The sequence below is a fragment of the Trachypithecus francoisi genome, unplaced genomic scaffold (genome assembly GCF_009764315.1).
Source record: "Trachypithecus francoisi isolate TF-2019V2 unplaced genomic scaffold, Tfra_2.0 Lachesis_group3, whole genome shotgun sequence".
In the NCBI taxonomy this organism is placed as follows: Eukaryota; Metazoa; Chordata; class Mammalia; order Primates; family Cercopithecidae; genus Trachypithecus; species Trachypithecus francoisi.
The window spans coordinates 48,953,985-48,972,062 of NW_022681468.1; the positions used below are offsets into that span (position 1 = coordinate 48,953,985).

An 18,078-nucleotide genomic window follows, 5' to 3' on the forward strand; every position below is an offset into this window, starting at 1 on the left:
CTCACTGCAACCTCCACCTCGCAGGTTCAAGCAATTCTCCTGCCTCAGCCCCCTGAGTAGCTGGGACTACAGGTGCCCGTCACCACACTTGGCTATTTTTTTCTTGAGATGAATCTCGCTCTGTCACCAGGCTGGAATACAGTGGCGCAATCCTGGCTCACTGCAACATCTGCCTCCCGGGTTCAAGTGATTCTCTTGCCTCAGCCTCCGGAGAAGCTGGAACTTTTAATTCTACAAGTCAGGTTACATTCCCCTGGAAGTTAAATTTATTTGACAGTGATGTAATGTCACAAGAAATAGTAATACAGGCACCAAGGAAATTTCTTTAATTAAAAAATGCAGGGGATTTTCAGAATCCAGGTTTAAGTATGTATTGTGCAGAATATAAAACAATTAATAAACTCAACAGTTTGAGATTACCTTGGAAGTTAGAGAAGTGAAAAAAATCAATTCTACTTATATCAGCTTTCTACTAAATGTCTTGATGAACTCAGTGACAACCACAGAATCTGAAGACAATGGCTCACAAACAGACTGATATCCATTTAATAGTTTTTGAAGATTTTTTTCCTGTAAAATGGCTTGTATTTCCACAGGTACAATAGTGAAGAAATAAGCTTTTCAATTTGACATGAAATATAAAACAACAATTTTACAAATATATTCATAAAATTTAACTGCTCATAACACAATACATGGTAAATGTGACCATCCCCTTAACTTCTAGACTATTTAATACAGAGAAGCAATCTGTCATCTCAGCTAAAAAGGAACATCTTTCATTGAGTTTATTTTTATTTGTTTAGAAACATGTTTAGAAACTGTCAAGTAAAACTGGAAAATACTTATTTTCCTTATCTTCCTCTAGGGATTCTTCATGAGGGCAAAAACTTATTTGAAAGGATGTAAGTTTTACTAAAAAGAAAATACTGAACCTTTTTTTGCATTACTGCTTCAGTGATGCTTAGATTCTTTTAAAAAGGTGCTGAAGTTGTCTCATTGGCCGCACAGGAGGAGCATCATACCCTAAGCCGCAAAGATGGACAGTAAAGGGATGGAGCTGGATTTGACTTAAAATCAAAGTCCTGTGGTCTGTCTATCAGAAATTCTGTTATGAGGCAAGGCTGCAAGAAGATAGTTTTTACCCAGCATTAACAATGGTGTAATCACACACCCTTTCAAGCACATCCAAAGAATAGAATGACTTTAAAAAAGAAAAGAAGTGGAACAAAACCATAGAACTGCGGGTAACGATTCCATAACCTATATTACACTTCAATTAAGCAGAAAACTCTCATAAGTGCCCACACAATACGGAGCTCCCAAATAACAGAGGTTTGAGTTTTTCCATGAAAAAAAAAAAAGACATTGAAGCTTTATGAAGAAAACAGTTCTCCTCAACTTTCCCAATACAGTATATGTAATAACTTAAAATAATTGCCCTATTGGTACTGGAAAATAAATTCTACTACAATCATGTTTATGCCAGTTTCTGGCATATTTCTGCATCCAGATTCATTAGTCTCCTTAATGGAGCCCATCATTTTTCCAATGGCTTTCTCCTTTCTTTAAACCCTAACCCTGAAATTCTATAACCAGTTATATCACGTGGCTTCCCTGAGGCACAAAGGTACCAAAGTCTATAATTAACTATCGAGGAATGATAAATATGCTCTCTATTTATATTAACAGATTTTAATTCTTTCGGGCCACAGTTGGGGGAAAAAAATCCAGAAACCGTAATACTTACTCTGCAGGGTGAACTGTAGCCCTTTTTGCTAAAAGCTGAACCAAATAAGGGAAATGTTGAGAGTTGCAGCATGCATGACCCGGCAGCACCGATTATTAATAAAAAATTCCGGACTAGAAAAATACTCAGAGTTGTACTCCATCCACTCTGAATCGTTTTTTTTTTTTTTGTAGTAAACGACATAAACAACTGAAAAATATTTCTATGGGAATACATCACTGGGGCTTTTACTTCTGGAAAGTTACTTGCAAAAGGCATTAGAGTCAGGCCAAAACAACTAATTGGTCTGCAATTTCCTTGTGTATGCGTATGAGGGAGTGGGGCTAGTCCTTTAAAGTGATGGCAAGCAAGACATAAAAAAAGAAGTGACCTTGGAGAAATTACTTTTCTGAACTGTATTTCTCTACCTTGGTGAGCTACAGAGTTCTTTATTCTCACAAACTCACTCAACTGTGAAAAAAGAATCTCCTTAGTCAAAATTATAAAGGGATCTTCCTACAAGTGGCCAAGAATAGCCTGGTGTCCTTTTTGCTAACTTGCCACCTCTCTGCAGTTCCTTAGGCAGGGTGGGCAGGACCTCACTTTGGAAGCCAAAGGAAAAGATGTGGAGCCCATGGAGGGTGGTTCAGTTACCCCTTCCAAGAGCTTGGAAATTATTACCCAAATTTCAACTTACATTTAAGCTGAATTTACTAAAAGTCAGAAACTTTTAGTTAGACATATGCCCAAATATGGGATGTGTCCAACTTGGGGGATATATCAAGTTGCAGGATGACTAGACTCATAAACAGGACTTGAAATGGAAAATTATGATATACCTAACTCTCTGGAAAAGTATCTTTTTTCTTGGTAGGTAATATCTGGCCTTTCTGGATGCAAGACCATTTAGCTAACAAGATGGTTTTAGGGCATCAAGAATCCTTCAACCACTTTCTAGGCGTATAGCAAGAAAAGAGAAAGAGTGCCTCCTTTATCATTCTTTGGGGCCCAAAGAATTATAGGCTGAAAAGACAAACTCTATCAGCGAAAGCTAATCATCAGAGGCTCTCGCTAAATCAAAAGGCATTAAATATATCATTCTAGGCAAGTCCATCTTTTTCTTTCATTTTCTGTCTGCAGGTAGAGCAAGCTATACAGAATAGAGCAAGCTATCCATAAGAGGACTGTTGTCAGATTTTCACATCATTTAAAATTTATCCAAAAAAACCAAAACCAAAAATGTCTCATCCTGAACAATGATCTCCATTGAAAAATAAAGCTATATTAAAACTGAGAGGCTGAACTTTAAACATATTATGTCAAATTAAGCAGCAGCAATCAAGAGTAATATATCATATCACTTTAAGGAAAAGGGTACTCAAATAGGTTAGAATGGCTGAAAATAGGCAAAATATTTGCCAGTAGGCAAAATATGAAAAAACCAATTCAAGTATGGATATAGTACATTAGAATCACATAAATTACGTATATGTACAAAGGTTAAAAAAAAGTCACCCAAATCTGCAACGGTCAAATTAAGAGAACATCAGTTTAAATAAATACTTACTCCATGTGGCAGGGTTTTGTTTTATCTCAGCCAGCTTCTACTAGTCTCATGTCCTAAAGGATCTTTGCCTTCTGGGAGCAGTGATACGACTGGTGCCAAGCATCCAAGAATTATTAACCAAAATGAAATGAAAGTAACAGGAATGGTGGAGCTCATATGAAATTCTGATTTAATTAATCCTCAGCAAACACCCATTTGTTCTCTCAAAATCAGGAATTTTGAATTATCTCTGCAGACATACCACTTGGTGTTGTGTATATCTAATGATCCCACTTAAATTTAGTTTGATTTGCAAACATTTTCAAAACTTACTGGGCTCCTTAAGCTGCAAGGGAAGGTGACAGATAGTGAAAAGGGAGTGCATAAAAATGCCTGTATCATTGTGATTGGTTTGCTTTCAGACTCACAGAATTTGGCTTTCTTAACAAAGGGGAAAAAAAAACACAAAAAACCCCCCTACAAACTTTATGAAACCCCAAGTGGTTTTAAAAAAGTAAAAGCTTATTTTTAATCATTCTTAAATCTTAATTCAGTCAGCAAACAAACATGGTAGTATAGTACCCAGACCATGTCTACTACTGTAATTATCCTCAGTTAGGGAGTTTTTAAGAGCTGATGTATTTTAATCAACCAAACAGTTCTAGCTGTGCAAGATGAGTATCAGGGGCAAATCATATTAGGCAGAAATAACAAAAGACAGGCTAAAAAGTTATGGGAAATTGTCTGTGAAGTGCCATGTATTTGATGAATGAGTATCTGAAGTAAATTCCACTGAAGTTAAAAAAAAAAAATAAAGGCCACAAGATATGAATATTCTCTCCCCCAATCAGAAAAATAAATCAGAAAGAAGCCCCAGATTTCAAAACCACCTGTGTCTAAGGCCATCTGTCCACCAGTCACACTGTAGAGAGCCGCCCCTCTGCTGTCTGGTCAGGTTGGAGCCACGATCAAGTATTTCTAGACACTGTGTGCCCTTCGCATCACACCTACACCACACTGCACTGAAGGGAACTTCATAAGCCCACACTTTTGAATACATTTCTTCTACATCTGTAAAATATGATTTAAAGTCTTGTTGAAGATTACAAAACAAAAACAAAAACAAAACTTGGTTAAAAACCCAAGGTTAAAAATAGAAGCATGGCATTTTAAATCCAATTATTACAAAGATATTATGGTTTAATCAAGCAGACTTCAATGACGATGCTGCTGTTCTGGGCATGCAACACACCACTGGTCTCTGCTACACTGCTGCCATGTTTCATCACTGTGTCCCCTCTCTTTATTTCCAGCCCCGTCACCCTCCCCTAATAAACAGCATTACAAAAAGGTAAAATCTAGAGTTAGTGGCAAAATCTTCACAGTAACCTGTTAATAAAGTCGTAGATGGCTGTCAAGGGTGTCAGTCAATTGGACCTTGGAAAATTAATTTGATGCAGTTTTGCTCCCCAACCAGCTGCGTAGCACAGAAAGGGCAAGCAGCGTGAAATGCATGAGTTCCATGAGGCAATGGGATCTGAGACCAATATTTTGCAGACTTCTCCGAGCACACGTGTCCACAGGGAGTGAAAGCATGAGTTGGCGGTCCTGCGTCTACATAAAATCCTGCCTCACAGCCAAGCCAGAGAGGCACATAGGGGCCCACAGTCCTGCACATGGGACACTCCCTCTCGTTGGCCTCCGTGTCACTCCGATGGCCCCAGTTGTGGTACCCATGCACATGGCCACAACTGAGATATGCCCAGGGCTGCTTCTCCTCCACCACCTCTTTCCTGTTGATGCTGGGGAAGGCCAGGGTGTTGAGCCCCACGGGACACTGCGGCCGGGCGGCGTTAATCTCCTGCCGGAGGGCTTCTATGTGCTTCTGGGTCGGAGTATGAAAAAGCCCATCTGCTGTTCTCCAGAGGAGAGTGGCCCCACACAGGTCAATGAGGGAGCCGTCCTGTAGGACGTTGGTCTCACTTTCCACCTACAACAAGTTTGAGACACATGCCTTTTAAAAGCAAAATCAAGCAAATCACTCCAAGATTCTTTCTGTTCAAAACAAGAAAAAAATCTCTGAAGGTAACATAGGGAGGCAATTTATCCCACAGAAACAGAACTGGGGGAGTAACCTATCCTCCCCAAACCTCAGTTTCCTCATCTGATCACTGGATATAATACATATATGTCTTATATACAAAGCCCTGAGCATAGTATGTATACCTAGTTTTACATGTTCAATTACTATAGTGGTTATTTTAATGAACTTCACAAATCTCCTAAGATTTTCTTTTTAACTCCTTAAGTCAGTAACACAATGACTCACTGATCCCATAGGACGAGAGATGTCCTATCAGTTCATCCAGTGGAGACTCATCCTCATTTCGACCACAGCCAATCTAGAAGACCTTGCTGGGGGCCTGCAGTCACTAGAGCAGGGTCCAAAGCACTCCTGGTGACCCTTAGTTTCCTCCACCTTGAATCTATCTTTCATTGTTCATTTGTAAGGTTTGAAGCTGAACAGTTCAACATGAGCCTTCACTTTTAGAAGGAGGCCTGTACTATGCACTAAGTGCTTACAAGACTGATTAACAGCTGATAAGCAGCAGCTAGGCATGGTCAGCAAGAAGCTGACCACTGCCTCCACAGGCCAGACGCATGCTAAGCCTTGGGGCTACCAAAGGCCAATAAAACCTCTTCCCCATCCTGCTCTTCAGTAGTGGAAGGCAGACATGCCCAGAGCTCAGACTGCATGAAGGCCAGGAAAGCGTTGTGCAAGGCCACAAATCTATAGCAGCCAGGAGTGTGGACTCTGGGTTTGAAAGCTGGCTCTCCCACTTACTAGCTGTATGACACTGGGTAGATTACTTAAGCTCCCCGTGCCTCAGTTTCCCCTTGTGTAAACTTTAGAAAAGGTGGTTGTGTTAGATAAGTAAATGCAGAGAGTTCTTAGAGAACACTGTCTGGTACGCAGTAAACACTATGTAAAGACCTGCTACTATTACTCTGATGACGACAGATGGTCAGAAATGGTTTCTACAAGGTTTTTCTTTAACAGAGATTTGAGAAAGATGTCAGGCCTCAGTAGGGAGGACAGCAGGAAGGCACAGCAGGGAGAGGGAAGAGAGGCCAAATGGCATATGCACCGAGGGAGCAACAGGGAGTTCGACGAGGCTGTGCAGCCAGGCTGAACAAGGATGGACGCAGTTCAGGACACTGAGTGGGTAGGTGCGAGACCCAGGCAGGAGGGAGAGGGAGGCTGGTGTCCATGCCCAGAGGGAGTTGGTGGGGGGTTTAGGTAACTACACAAGAACTGGTTTGCCTTTCAAAAAGATCACTTCTAGAACTTTGGAGGGTGGGTTGGAGGGGTAGAAGACGAGTGGTGAAGGAGGCACCTGGTGCTCTCTCTGGGTAGAGAGGATGAGTACACCTCAACAAAGACAGTCTCAGTGGCAAGAGACAGAGGCACAGGGAGTAGAGAGAAAGAAATTAGACTCGATGGCACTCAGCTCTTGATCTGAGCAAGAGCCTGTTACGTGCCTGGTTGTCTGGGTAGAGCAGGGCTTTCCACAGACAGAGAAACACAGGAGAAATAGCAGATGAGAAAGCAAATCCTGATTTCACCACTGAGGAGCTCTGTGGTCTTGAGTCAATGACCAACCTCTCTGGGCCTGGCTTCCACATCCATTTAACTGGAATAATGCTAATACATGTCTTATAGGATTGTTGTGAGAACCAAATAAGTTCAACAGCAAAAGCCAGTCCAGTTCAGTTTTGGGTGTGCTGAATGTAAGGAGTGTGCAGAGTATCGGTGGTGGTAATGCATACAAGGCACTTGTGATGCAGCGTGGGAGACAGCTCAGGCTCGCAGAAACATATTTGGGATATTACCGGCACCTAGGTGAAGCTGTGGGAATGGATGCCACTGCCCAGGTAGGGTTCCAGAGAGGACTGAGGACAGAGCCAGGGGCTGGGGTGGAGGAAAAGAACCATATAAGGGAAAGAGAGAGGTATGGGAAGCACTAGAAATGCTGTTAATCTTTGGTCCAAAGAACTCTGTGGCTCTCTGCTGCCATTGGGGTACAGCCCAAGCTTCTTAACACACTTAAAAGGTCACTCCCAATGCAGTCACTCGACTTCTCCTGCTGTAGCTCTTCTCTTCCTAACTGGAAACCAGGACTGCCCTGCGATAAGCTGCAAGGATCTAGAGTCCATGAATGCACTACCTCAGACTGCCCACAGGCAGGTGCAAGAACAACCTCTGCCTAGAATACTCCACCCCAGCACACCCTACTCCAGCTGAGCCCTGGGCTGGCAAACTCCTACGTGTTATCCAGGTCTCACCTGGACGTCACTTTGCCCTGGACATTTTCCTTGTCATGAAGAAATCAGCCCTTCCCAAGTATTAGTTGTTAGAAAAAGTTAAGGTCCCAGGAAAATGATAAATCTTAATACTGTATAGGATACACACTGTGACTCCTTTCAAACAGCCTGAAGTTTGCTGATGCTCCTTCCCCGCCCCACCACGAAACCGAGCATCCCATGTTCTCCTCTCCCCTAACTGGTGTCATGAGGCTCCTGCCCTTGCTGACCACAGGCAATTCTCAGGGGAGGCCTCATTGCAGGATAAAACTGTAGACTGTCTAAAGGATTACACTGATGTGGTAAGAAGCTGAGGTGTGGTGGTGGCCTGGCCTCTGGCTGTTGAACAACCCCCTTTTCCTCCTGCAGGGCACTTCTTGGTAAACAATAAAGTCTTATCATAAATCTGGGGTGTATGGCCTTTTACTTTCCACATACCTTTGACTCCCACATCTGGGGTAGGTGTCCTGTGGAGGGAAAGTACCTTTGGTATCTTCTCATGACTGTGCTCATCACACAGTATCTGCTGATCTGCTGCCTAGTCTGTGACCTCCTCCAGACCATGCAATTCGAGGGCAGAGCGTGGACTTGGTGTTTTCTGCCATATCCCCAGTTTGCAACCCCTACTTGGTAATAACAACCAGCCAGTTATGGGGCATTACTGTGTCCAGCACTGTTCCAATCCTTTCCAGCTACTGTATTTATTTAGTTCTCACAACAATCCTATTAGACATGTATTAATATTATTCCAATTTAGGAGATGTGGAAGCCAGGCACAGAGAGGTTAAATCATCGATTCAAGACCACAGAACTAAGTGGCGAAACCAGGACTGGAACCTGGTGGTCTGATTTAGCAATCATTAGTAGGCATGAATTCAGATTTTATTTTTTAAATTCTACCACAAAAGAAAAGCTAGGAGCAGGCACAGGAATTGACAGTACTATGGAAGCAAGAGACATTTGGCCTCTACCATGGCAACTAATGGCCCCTACATAGCAACTATCTAAGCACAGGGTAGTGAAGTCAACCCCCCATTGACCACTTCTTATTAGCAAGTGACTTAACCTTTTAAAGCCCAGGTTTCCTCATCTATAGATGGACACAACAACACTGACTTCATGGGTTATTTTAAGCAACACTGGAAAGACAATTAATGTAAAGCACCTGCTAGAGCCTGAACATAGTTACTCTATGGTTATTTTTATAATTTCACCTAAAATTAGGTATGCAATCAACTTAACTGAATTTACTTAATTTTATACAAAGCCAGTTTACTTTAATAAAATATTTCATATATAATTTAATTAAATACTCAAGGGCCTCCTAGACTAATATTATAAGCGTTACCATATGTTATCATTAGCTAAAAAAGTAGGGCACAATTCAAACTCTATTCACCTATTTATTCAAGGTTTAAAGGCCTGAAAAGACATTTCCCCCACATTTAATTAATTTTGTTAATTAGCACATCATTCTGAGGTTCCATCATTTGCTGTAATAATGAAAAACAATGGTGACTTCTTGTTACACATACATTAGTATATTGATTCATATGAAATGCTGTGTATGACATGAATACATAATCTTCCACCAGCACTAGCTCCACAATGTGACTACTACTGTTTTAACAAATATTTTAGACATTTAGCAGATCACTTGATTTCCCAAATTTCTGTATTAGACTGCAAATGACAAGTACTGCCAGAGACTGTCCCCAAAATCTAATCTCCAGATGAACATAATTTATATCGAATGCTACCAGCAACATGTACAGGACCAATGAGTCATGAATTAAAACAGAAGCTCAAAGAGTCAGTAAACTTTCCTCGAAGACAGACAAAAAAAATGTTCTCCAGAGGTTAACAAGAGGAGACTGCAGGAAGGATTATCCGTTCAGTGTACCACAAGCCCAAGGTAAGGCTGATGGAAGCCTTTGTAACTGGTCAGGTTAATCGGATGCTATCAAATGGGACGGCACAATTTTACATAGTTTTAAGTGTTGCTTATAGGGACTAACTTCAAAAACAGCCTGCATATTTAATACAACCCATTAATACAAGCCATTTTTGGAATTCTTTCTTTTCAGTCACACTGTAAAATTCTCCGGCACATGTAGCAGCCTAAGAAGGGTTGCTACACAATAACCAGAGTGGATGAGAAACTCATCCTGTGATATGACCTCCTGGACAAAGGTACTCCCCACGGACTCTAGTGTATGCTTTATACTCACCCAGGGAGGCAAATGCTCAGGTGTAAACTATCCCTGGCTCCCCACAACATGGTACTGAGTAGTATTAGGTGTCCAGGCTCGCCATCAGGGAGACCTGAGTTTGAATCTCACCAGCTGCCACCTTCTAACTCTGTGACACTGGACAATCTTTAATTTTATGCCACATCTTCCTCATCCATAAAATGGGGATGACTCTACTTCCCTAAGAGGGCTGCTGTGCAGATGAAGTGAGCTGATGTCGGAAATGTTAACGCAGAGCCTGCACCCAGCAACCATTTACTGACTTCTTACTCTTGCTGTTATAATGATGAATAATCAGTTTGGCCAATCTAGGTCGGTTTTGTATAAAACTATCCAGTGATCAGAAACAAAAGATTATTTAGAAAAACTGCTTTCACATTTCCTTCTTTGTTTACAATTTCTTGAAAACATTTATGCAAAATTTATTGAATTTGCTTTTTTTTTTAAGAAAATGCTTCTTTTATTCAGCCATAATGCACTGTAAGACGCATAAGCTGTGCCTGTAGCTGAAAAATGGTGTAAAATAGATATAAAAACAACCATTCCCTAAACACAAACATCCAGTAGAGAACAGCAAATGAGGTTAGCGAAACAGCCCCCAGCTTCTTTTTCCATCTTAGACATTTTTGATGATCTTTCTAACAAGTGCTAGGTCAAATCCTCTATTCCACATACATTTTATTCTGTGGGAGTTTTGAAGAACTCCTCTTCTAGCTTCTAGAAAAAGACATTTGTTCTCTCTTGTTCTAGCTTCTACCTAGCAAATTAAGCAAAAGTACAGGAATGGACAGTTTACTAAAAATCAGTGGCTGTGCTACATGGCTATAGCAAGATCAGAAACCCAGAGTTACACATTTAAGGTATTATAATTATTCTCCAAGAAAGAATGGGTTTAAAAAAACTGCTTTAGGGCAGGGGTATAAGTGGTTATATTTATAGGAAAATATTAACATGCCAGGTCAATGCAGTATATAAATCATCTCAAGAAAAAAGTTGTAGCTGTGATTTTGGTGGACAATATAGAGAATTCTGCCTTAATATATAGGAATTCAAGGGGAAAACCAGCTGACTTATTTTTTAGTTCCAGAAAGTCTAGTAAATAATTCCTTAATTCATAATTTTTACTAATTGTTTTTGGACTGCTCAAATGTTTTCCATATCAATAAAGTTTTACACTAAAAGTAAGTTTATTCTTCTTAAAGTGAATTTAAACAGATTTTTGTGGTGAGGTATACAATAAAAGATAATATTCTTCAGGTGGTAAGGAGCAAAACACAATTTACTCCCAAAAAGTTGAACCACTGAAGGAGATAAGGCCATTTCCCTCTTGCTTTCAGGGGCTTGTGGAATTCTGCTTCTGCTGAGTTATGGTACATGGCGCTTGGACCTGCACAAAGGTTCCGAACGTCAGGGGAGGGAAAACGACAGTCTTCGAGTTAGGCTTGTGTAGTCTGGTACGTCTTGCAGAGTGAAGCGCACTCACCAGCTTTCCTCGTTGCTGGGCCGACCTGGTTTCTCGCAAGGTGTACACATCTCCACAGACAGAGATCTCGCGCCAGACCCCAGGCTGGGACTCCTCGGTGAAACCCCCTCGAGGATGCATCACCAGGACACCATTAGTAGTAAGCCCATCCATGTGGCCATCGGGGTTTTTCCACTTTGCTGCCTTTTCCTGGAGGGCACACGGCAGAACAGAAAAAGTAGGTTAAGATGATGTTGAAATGGAAAGGATTCTGGAATTTCTTTAATACATTGTGTAGAGGCAGAGGGGAGGAAGGTGATGAATTTTCATTTTTTATTTAAAGCTAATAATCACAAGGATAAAATACACAATTATTTCGACACTATAAAAGAAGTGTTGAATGGATGAATGACTTATCACTGGACACATACTATAGTTCTCAAGAACTTGCAAAAAATGGATGCCTGGGCTTCTCCCTCTAAGATTCTTTTTACCCTCCCCACAGCCCCATGAGATTCCAGGAATCTGGTGTGTTTTCTCTTTTCAGTTATACTTGTGCCATGCCCTTATCATGATATCTAAAAGTGCTTTCTATGTACTCACTGTCAGGATAGAGAACAAAGGATAGTCATAAAGACAGACTTTTTATTAAAGCTAGAAAATTCAAAAAATGTTAAGCCAACAAGTCAGGGTCATTATGTTTACACAACCATCAGTGTTTAAATTCTCAAAGGTAGATGGCACATGTAGCTTGACATGATGATAGGACAGACACTCTTGGGTGCTTGTGCCACAGCTCTTCCCTTCAGCTTTCTTGGTGACAGAGCTCAGCTACTGTTCACGTGGCTGGGGCCGGTGGGGGGAATCCTGATTAACCCAACATGACACTCCCAGCCTTCTTCCCAATGGCTGGTTTACAGGTGGGTACAGCACATGACTGGGCTCTGACTGATGACACAGGATATCTTCTGGGAGGCTTCTGAGAAAGGTGTCTGTGCTCTAAGAAGGGACAAAGAAGAAACAGTGCTTCTGTCACCCTCTTCTCTGGCTGGAAGTTGTCATGTGGCAGGCGACATGTGAAGGTGCAGGAGCCAGCTCTCATTCACAAGAAGACCTCCCATGAAGAGGCTGGTGCACCATGGGAGGCAGAAGGCAAGACAGAGACAACCCGGTGCCCTGGATGTCACAGAACCACCGAACCACCAACCCTGCAGCTGGCCTTCTTCAGCACTTCTTATGTGGGAACAGTACATTTGCATTGATTTTAGACCATTTTAAGTGGGTTCTTTTTTTCTGCAAAAATATCCTAATTCAAAAGGAAACTATGTTAAACCTGGATATTCACTAAAACTTCTGGGCTTCACTTACAAGGAAACCCTATAAGGGTAGGGATTCAAGTCTGTTTTGATCTCTGTAATCCCACATCTAAAATGCCCAGTATGGAACATAGCAAACACTCAATAGAACATTTTTGAATGAATGAATCACTAACATTTTCCTTTAAGCCCTAATGATCTAAATTTGGCCATTTATTTTTCTCTCTAAGCCTCTTAATTGCCATAAATACATTATGGACAATGTTACAGGCATATTTTTTAAAAAGTACTTACTGTAAATATTACAATATAAAAAAATCATGAATAGCAAGTAATGCTTACTAATGTTCAGATTTTAACTGGCCACCTGAAAACTAAAATCTCAAAATCTCACTAGAGGCAACATACAAAGCCAATATTTGTTTTGCTCCAATTAAATGTTCCATGTCATAATCACAAGCGTTTTTCTAGAAATCATGTACTTCTTGACAGTACTTACTCCAAGAAATATATTTTTAGAAGAGTCAAATCCGGCGGCAAATATCCGTGCTGTGTAAGGCTCATTCCTGTCGCACACGATCCTGCAGGCAAACCTGGATATGGTGCTCTGTGTGATCTGGGCTTCGTCCGTGTTCTGGCTGCCAGAAATCGTGTCTGTGACAACGAAGTCGATAGGGCTTTCTGTTGATCTGCCCACCTAAATAAATCAAATGTACTCGTGATTCACTCGGAAAATAGCAGGGTGCCGTATTTTATTCACATGGAAAAAGCATTCAAGATCCCTTTAACACTCACTATCTTTGTTCTGAGGGTTAGAATTTAATGCAAGATTTTCATTCATGCTCCTTTTCCTATTTGACTAGGGAAGATATTAAGGTAACCAAATATTAGAGATATCCATTTTTAATTGTATTGTATTGTGGTAAGAACACAATACGAGATGTATCCTCTGAAATATGTGAGCACATAATGCAGTCATTGTTGACTACAGGCACAGTGGTGCACAGCAGATCACTAGAACTTATTCATCTTGTTTCACTCACTTTATGCCACTCATTAGTTCATTAGATTTTAAGTATTGAGAAAAAGCTTAATTAAGAGGACAACAGTAGATCTTCGGCCACTCATCAGACTTTATCTCTTGGATCCAGGAAGCAATATTACTTTCACAACAATTTTTTTTTTCCTATCTCGGGGGTTAAAAAAAGCAAGATTTTAAATAAAGGAACTCTTGCTCCCTACTTTCTTGCCCAGCTTCACAGAATGGTTTTCCTTGTTAGGTAAATTCAACAGTGACTCCCAGCACTGAGCAAGAACAGCCCTAATCCAGACAAAGAGATAAATGTCCATTAACACTACTCAGCATGAAAGAGAAGGATATGAAGCCAGCCCAAAGTTTGGGATGTAGTCAAATGAAAGATTTCAAAAGCTGGTCTTGGCATTTCAAGTTTGAATTTTTAAAAAACTCTCTTGTGGAAGTCTAAAAGATTGTCAATAATACTATATTGACTAACCTTTCTTTGTAAAGATTTAAACGCTGCCAGAAAGAATACATTTCATTAGGAAGATGTGACAAAGTTCTAACAAAGCTTCTAACAAAGCATCCAATAAAGGTTTAATGAAGCTTGTCCTATTCGATCAATTCAAGTAAGACAGGTATTACTCTCTCCTGTGAACTAGGAAAAGTATTTGTTTACAAATATGTAAATCCTCAATATGGAATATTTAAAAAGTTATGTAATGCTGCTTCATGAATCTCTAACTGGAAAACAGTGCTAAGTGTTTTATGTGCCAAAGGGACTTCTTAGGTTAAAATCACTTATACGTAAATTAATACTTTCTCACTAAATATGATATTAATGTTCTCTCCCAACAACTGTAACTCTGATTCTGAAGCTGCCAATGGGAGGAATGCAGAGACCTGAGATGTATGCACATAAAGCTCCCAAGTCAATTTCCAAGGTATTTTTACTCAGGTCTCAAAGTTCTGTCTACAAACTAGGCAATGTAATACATTTTTCATCCAAATGAATAAAGTAGAAAAAAATCTTGTATCACTTAGCTCAGCTTGCTTCCTAGAACAATATCAAATTTCTTTTGTAAATCTCATATATACATTCTCATGCACAGACTATCTTTCTAAAACCAATGACCACAGATATCTATTTTCTCTTGTTTTTATAAACCTTAATTTCTTGTCCTAATGAAATATTCCCGGAATGAACTAAACTGCTGGTTTCATTGAAACTTAACAATTTGAACAGATGCATATTGCCTAGATATATGCATTTCAGGTTTAGAAAACACATAACTTGTTAAAAAATGCAATGTAAAATCTAAATTAGATGTATTATAAAATCATATAATTCATCCTTCTAAAGTTGCAAAATCTCTCTCTGCTAGATTCATTTAAAAACCGGGTAACTTGGAAGCTCTACTGATTCAGACTGCTTTAATTTTGTTAAACAATTTTTAAAAAGAAAATTAGAAAAGTAATGAAGACTTACTGCAAAATATTTAACAAATAGAGAAAAGTATAAAGGTGAAAACAAAGCCAACTTCAAACTTAGGCGCAAACCCGTCCTGAGCCTCAATGAAGTTTAGGAGTAAAACGTGATAAATTCTAGAATTTTCCAGTCATCTCACCAAACCTGGAGCCTCACAGCAACAGTCACTGTCCCAAGATTTGTTAATCTCCATGGAAGAGGGCAATGCCTTTTCAAGCTCTGTTATAAGTTCAAACCAACTCTGCTGGTTTGAATGTTTTGTAACTACTCCTTCTTGTGTACAGTAATTACTCTTTTCTAGAAGGGCCACATTCTGAGTTCATCCAAATGTATTAAATTAATGTCTTGATGAAGTCATTGACTGTAAAACAGGAAATTTTATTCTAACTGGAATAGACTGCTAGGATCAATGATTTTAAGTCATGACACTTACCTTGATTGGTCATATGTATGACTTATCAGTTTGCTTCCACTTAAATCTAACCTCTAGAGTGCTGGTAAAATTTTATACTTTATGATGCAAGCCTCTTGTTGCTTTTTCCAGGAAAACGAAACAAAACAAAAAATAAAACTAAGTAACTTTCCTGCTGAAAAATCACTCAAATGTGGAAAACTTGCAGCCTGCCCTTTCTCGACTACTGGATCAACTCTACATTATTTTAAAGGCAGTCATGCACACAAGCCAAGATGCTTTTGAATTTCATCTGATATTCATATAGCACGCAAGCCAGGATGCTTCTGAATTTCATGTAATATTCACAGAGTGCTGATAGTCATATAACCAGCTACAGTGAGAACCTGCTCCATTCAGTATGTTAAATTTTACATATATAAGAAAAGTTTGGGTTTGCCTGGATGTCAGCTGAAGCCAGGACAGGTAAGATGGTATCAAATCATCTAGAAGGGCCTCCCGTTTTTCTCACCTCCCTCAACCAATTCCTACCCATCTCCCCGCACCAATCATTTTATTTTCTGACTTCCCTCCTGGAATAAGGATGAAAAGTTGTTGCTCCCATCTAAAAGCAATCTTTCCATTGACACTTGGTATTCCAATATTCTCCCTTTCCCAAGGATTTTGCTCCTAATACTATCTCCTCTCTTTCCTGAGTCACCAATTTCTCCTTTTATACTGGATGGTGCCATCAGCTCTCACACACATTCTAGAGCTTCTCAAACTCTGTGGTTAAAGGACCAGTATTGTTGTTGTTGTTGTTTTAAATTTTAACCCGTCACTGATGCCTTTTAAACATACAATAAAAATGAGTACTTGAGAGATGATCATCTGCTTGGATGTTTCGGCAATGCCAAACTGTCATAAAGGTTTCCTCTCAACTTGTATGCTCATCTCATTCTGTATTTTAACAAACATTTCACTGCTGGGCAGAGGGAGTGCAGTTTGAGTAGCACTGCTCGGGACTAGTCTCCCACTTTTAAAAATGCTTTCCTTCACCTGCAAGCAGCCCTCAGGCTCCAGCCCTGTTTCTCTGATTCACTTAACAGCAAGACTTCTTAGAAAACCTGTCATTAGTTATTTCCTCCATTTCCTCACCCATATCTTTAACTTCCTTCTTCCTCAACCCACTCCAACTGAGCTTCCTTCCCCACAACTCTACTGAAACCATTCATGCTGATTCCAACAATCAATATATTGCTAAATCCAGGGCTTATGCTGAGCCAGCATATCCTGGTCCATCTCTACTTGGTACTAAGATAATGAAACTTTCAGGTTAGTTGGTAAATAGTTCCCCCTTCCCTTTTCTTTCTGTTCTCTCCCTAGATAGTATCACCAAATCCCACCAATCAGCTGAAAGTCTTGATCTCTCCCCTGAGCTTCAGACCAGCATACCCAATCTCCACCTGTATGTGTGATAAATATCTCGAATGTAATATGTGCCAAACAGAACTTGGATCTCCCTTCACCCTGGGGCTTCCCTGTATCAATGACTGACTGACATACAATTTGCTCAAGCCAAAAGTCAAAACCCAAGAATAACCCAGTTCTTCACTTTCCTCCATGCCCACATCAGCCCTGTGTAAACACTGTCAGCTGAACCTCCAAACACATCCTCAATCCTTCCACTTTGCCCATTTTGGTTTTGGTTACCATTATCTCTTACTTGGGTTCTATCATCTTAGCCTCCAAACTGGTTTCCCTGTTTTCATACTTGCCACCTAGATTCTTTTCCACACAGTAGTTTGAGAAATTGTACAAAAACGTAAATCAGATTATACCTCTCTCCTGCTTAAAACCCTCCAACAGCTTCTCAAAACTCCTAGAACAAATCCCAAACTCTACCTAGCCTGAAGGTCCTACCTCTCTCAGCCTCTACCTGCCCTTCCAAGTCCAATGGAGTTCACTGCCATCCTTCTCCACTATGATCTTGACTTGCAGCCTTTGCACTCACTGTTTCCTCTGCCTGAAGGGCTTGCTTATTTCTGGTCTGCTGCCTCCTCCAGATGTAGGCTGCTTGAGAGGAGAGCCTTAGTTCTCTCTCCCCAGCCACCAAAGGAGTTTCTGACACAGCAGATGGTCAAGAGATGAAAATAATAATTGGAAGATAATGACAGGGAGGCCGAATCCTATGAGATATACACATACCTGCACAAGCCTGCTCATGTGCAATGGTTGTAGAAATACCCACTAGAAAATGTAGACATTCTTTAATATTTTCCTCTTAATAGATACTAACTAAATGTTATCATCTAAAACTACAGTAAATCAACTAAATTGAAAACCAAAAAAAAAAAAAAAAAACAAAAAACCAAAACCCAAAAATGTTAGGCCTTGTAGTACCAGGTTCGAAGCCTGTGAAAGTGTGAAATCTGAGAGAAAGGACCCCTGAGCACTGGCTGCAGGACCCAGTCAGTCTCCTAGCCCCTATGGTCAGAAGGCACTTGGCA

General features: G+C 40.2%; 1 protein-coding gene across 4 annotated transcripts in view; it reads right to left on the reverse strand.

The window, feature by feature from the left end:
• Positions 1–306: 306 nt before the first annotated feature.
• PELI2 (pellino E3 ubiquitin protein ligase family member 2) overlaps positions 307–18,078 on the reverse strand; it is a 198,961-nt gene continuing 181,189 nt past the window's right edge. For 3 of the 4 annotated variants that reach the window (XM_033187938.1, XM_033187939.1, XM_033187937.1), the window contains exons 4-6: positions 13,170–13,367; positions 11,376–11,564; positions 307–5,265 (exon numbers count right to left, since the gene is read on the reverse strand). In XM_033187938.1, coding sequence (XP_033043829.1) covers positions 4,699–5,265; positions 11,376–11,564; positions 13,170–13,367 — 954 coding nt within the window. In that variant the 3' untranslated portion in view covers positions 307–4,698. The remainder of the gene's footprint in view (positions 5,266–11,375; positions 11,565–13,169; positions 13,368–18,078) is intronic. The other variant, XM_033187936.1, reaches the window with a different exon arrangement.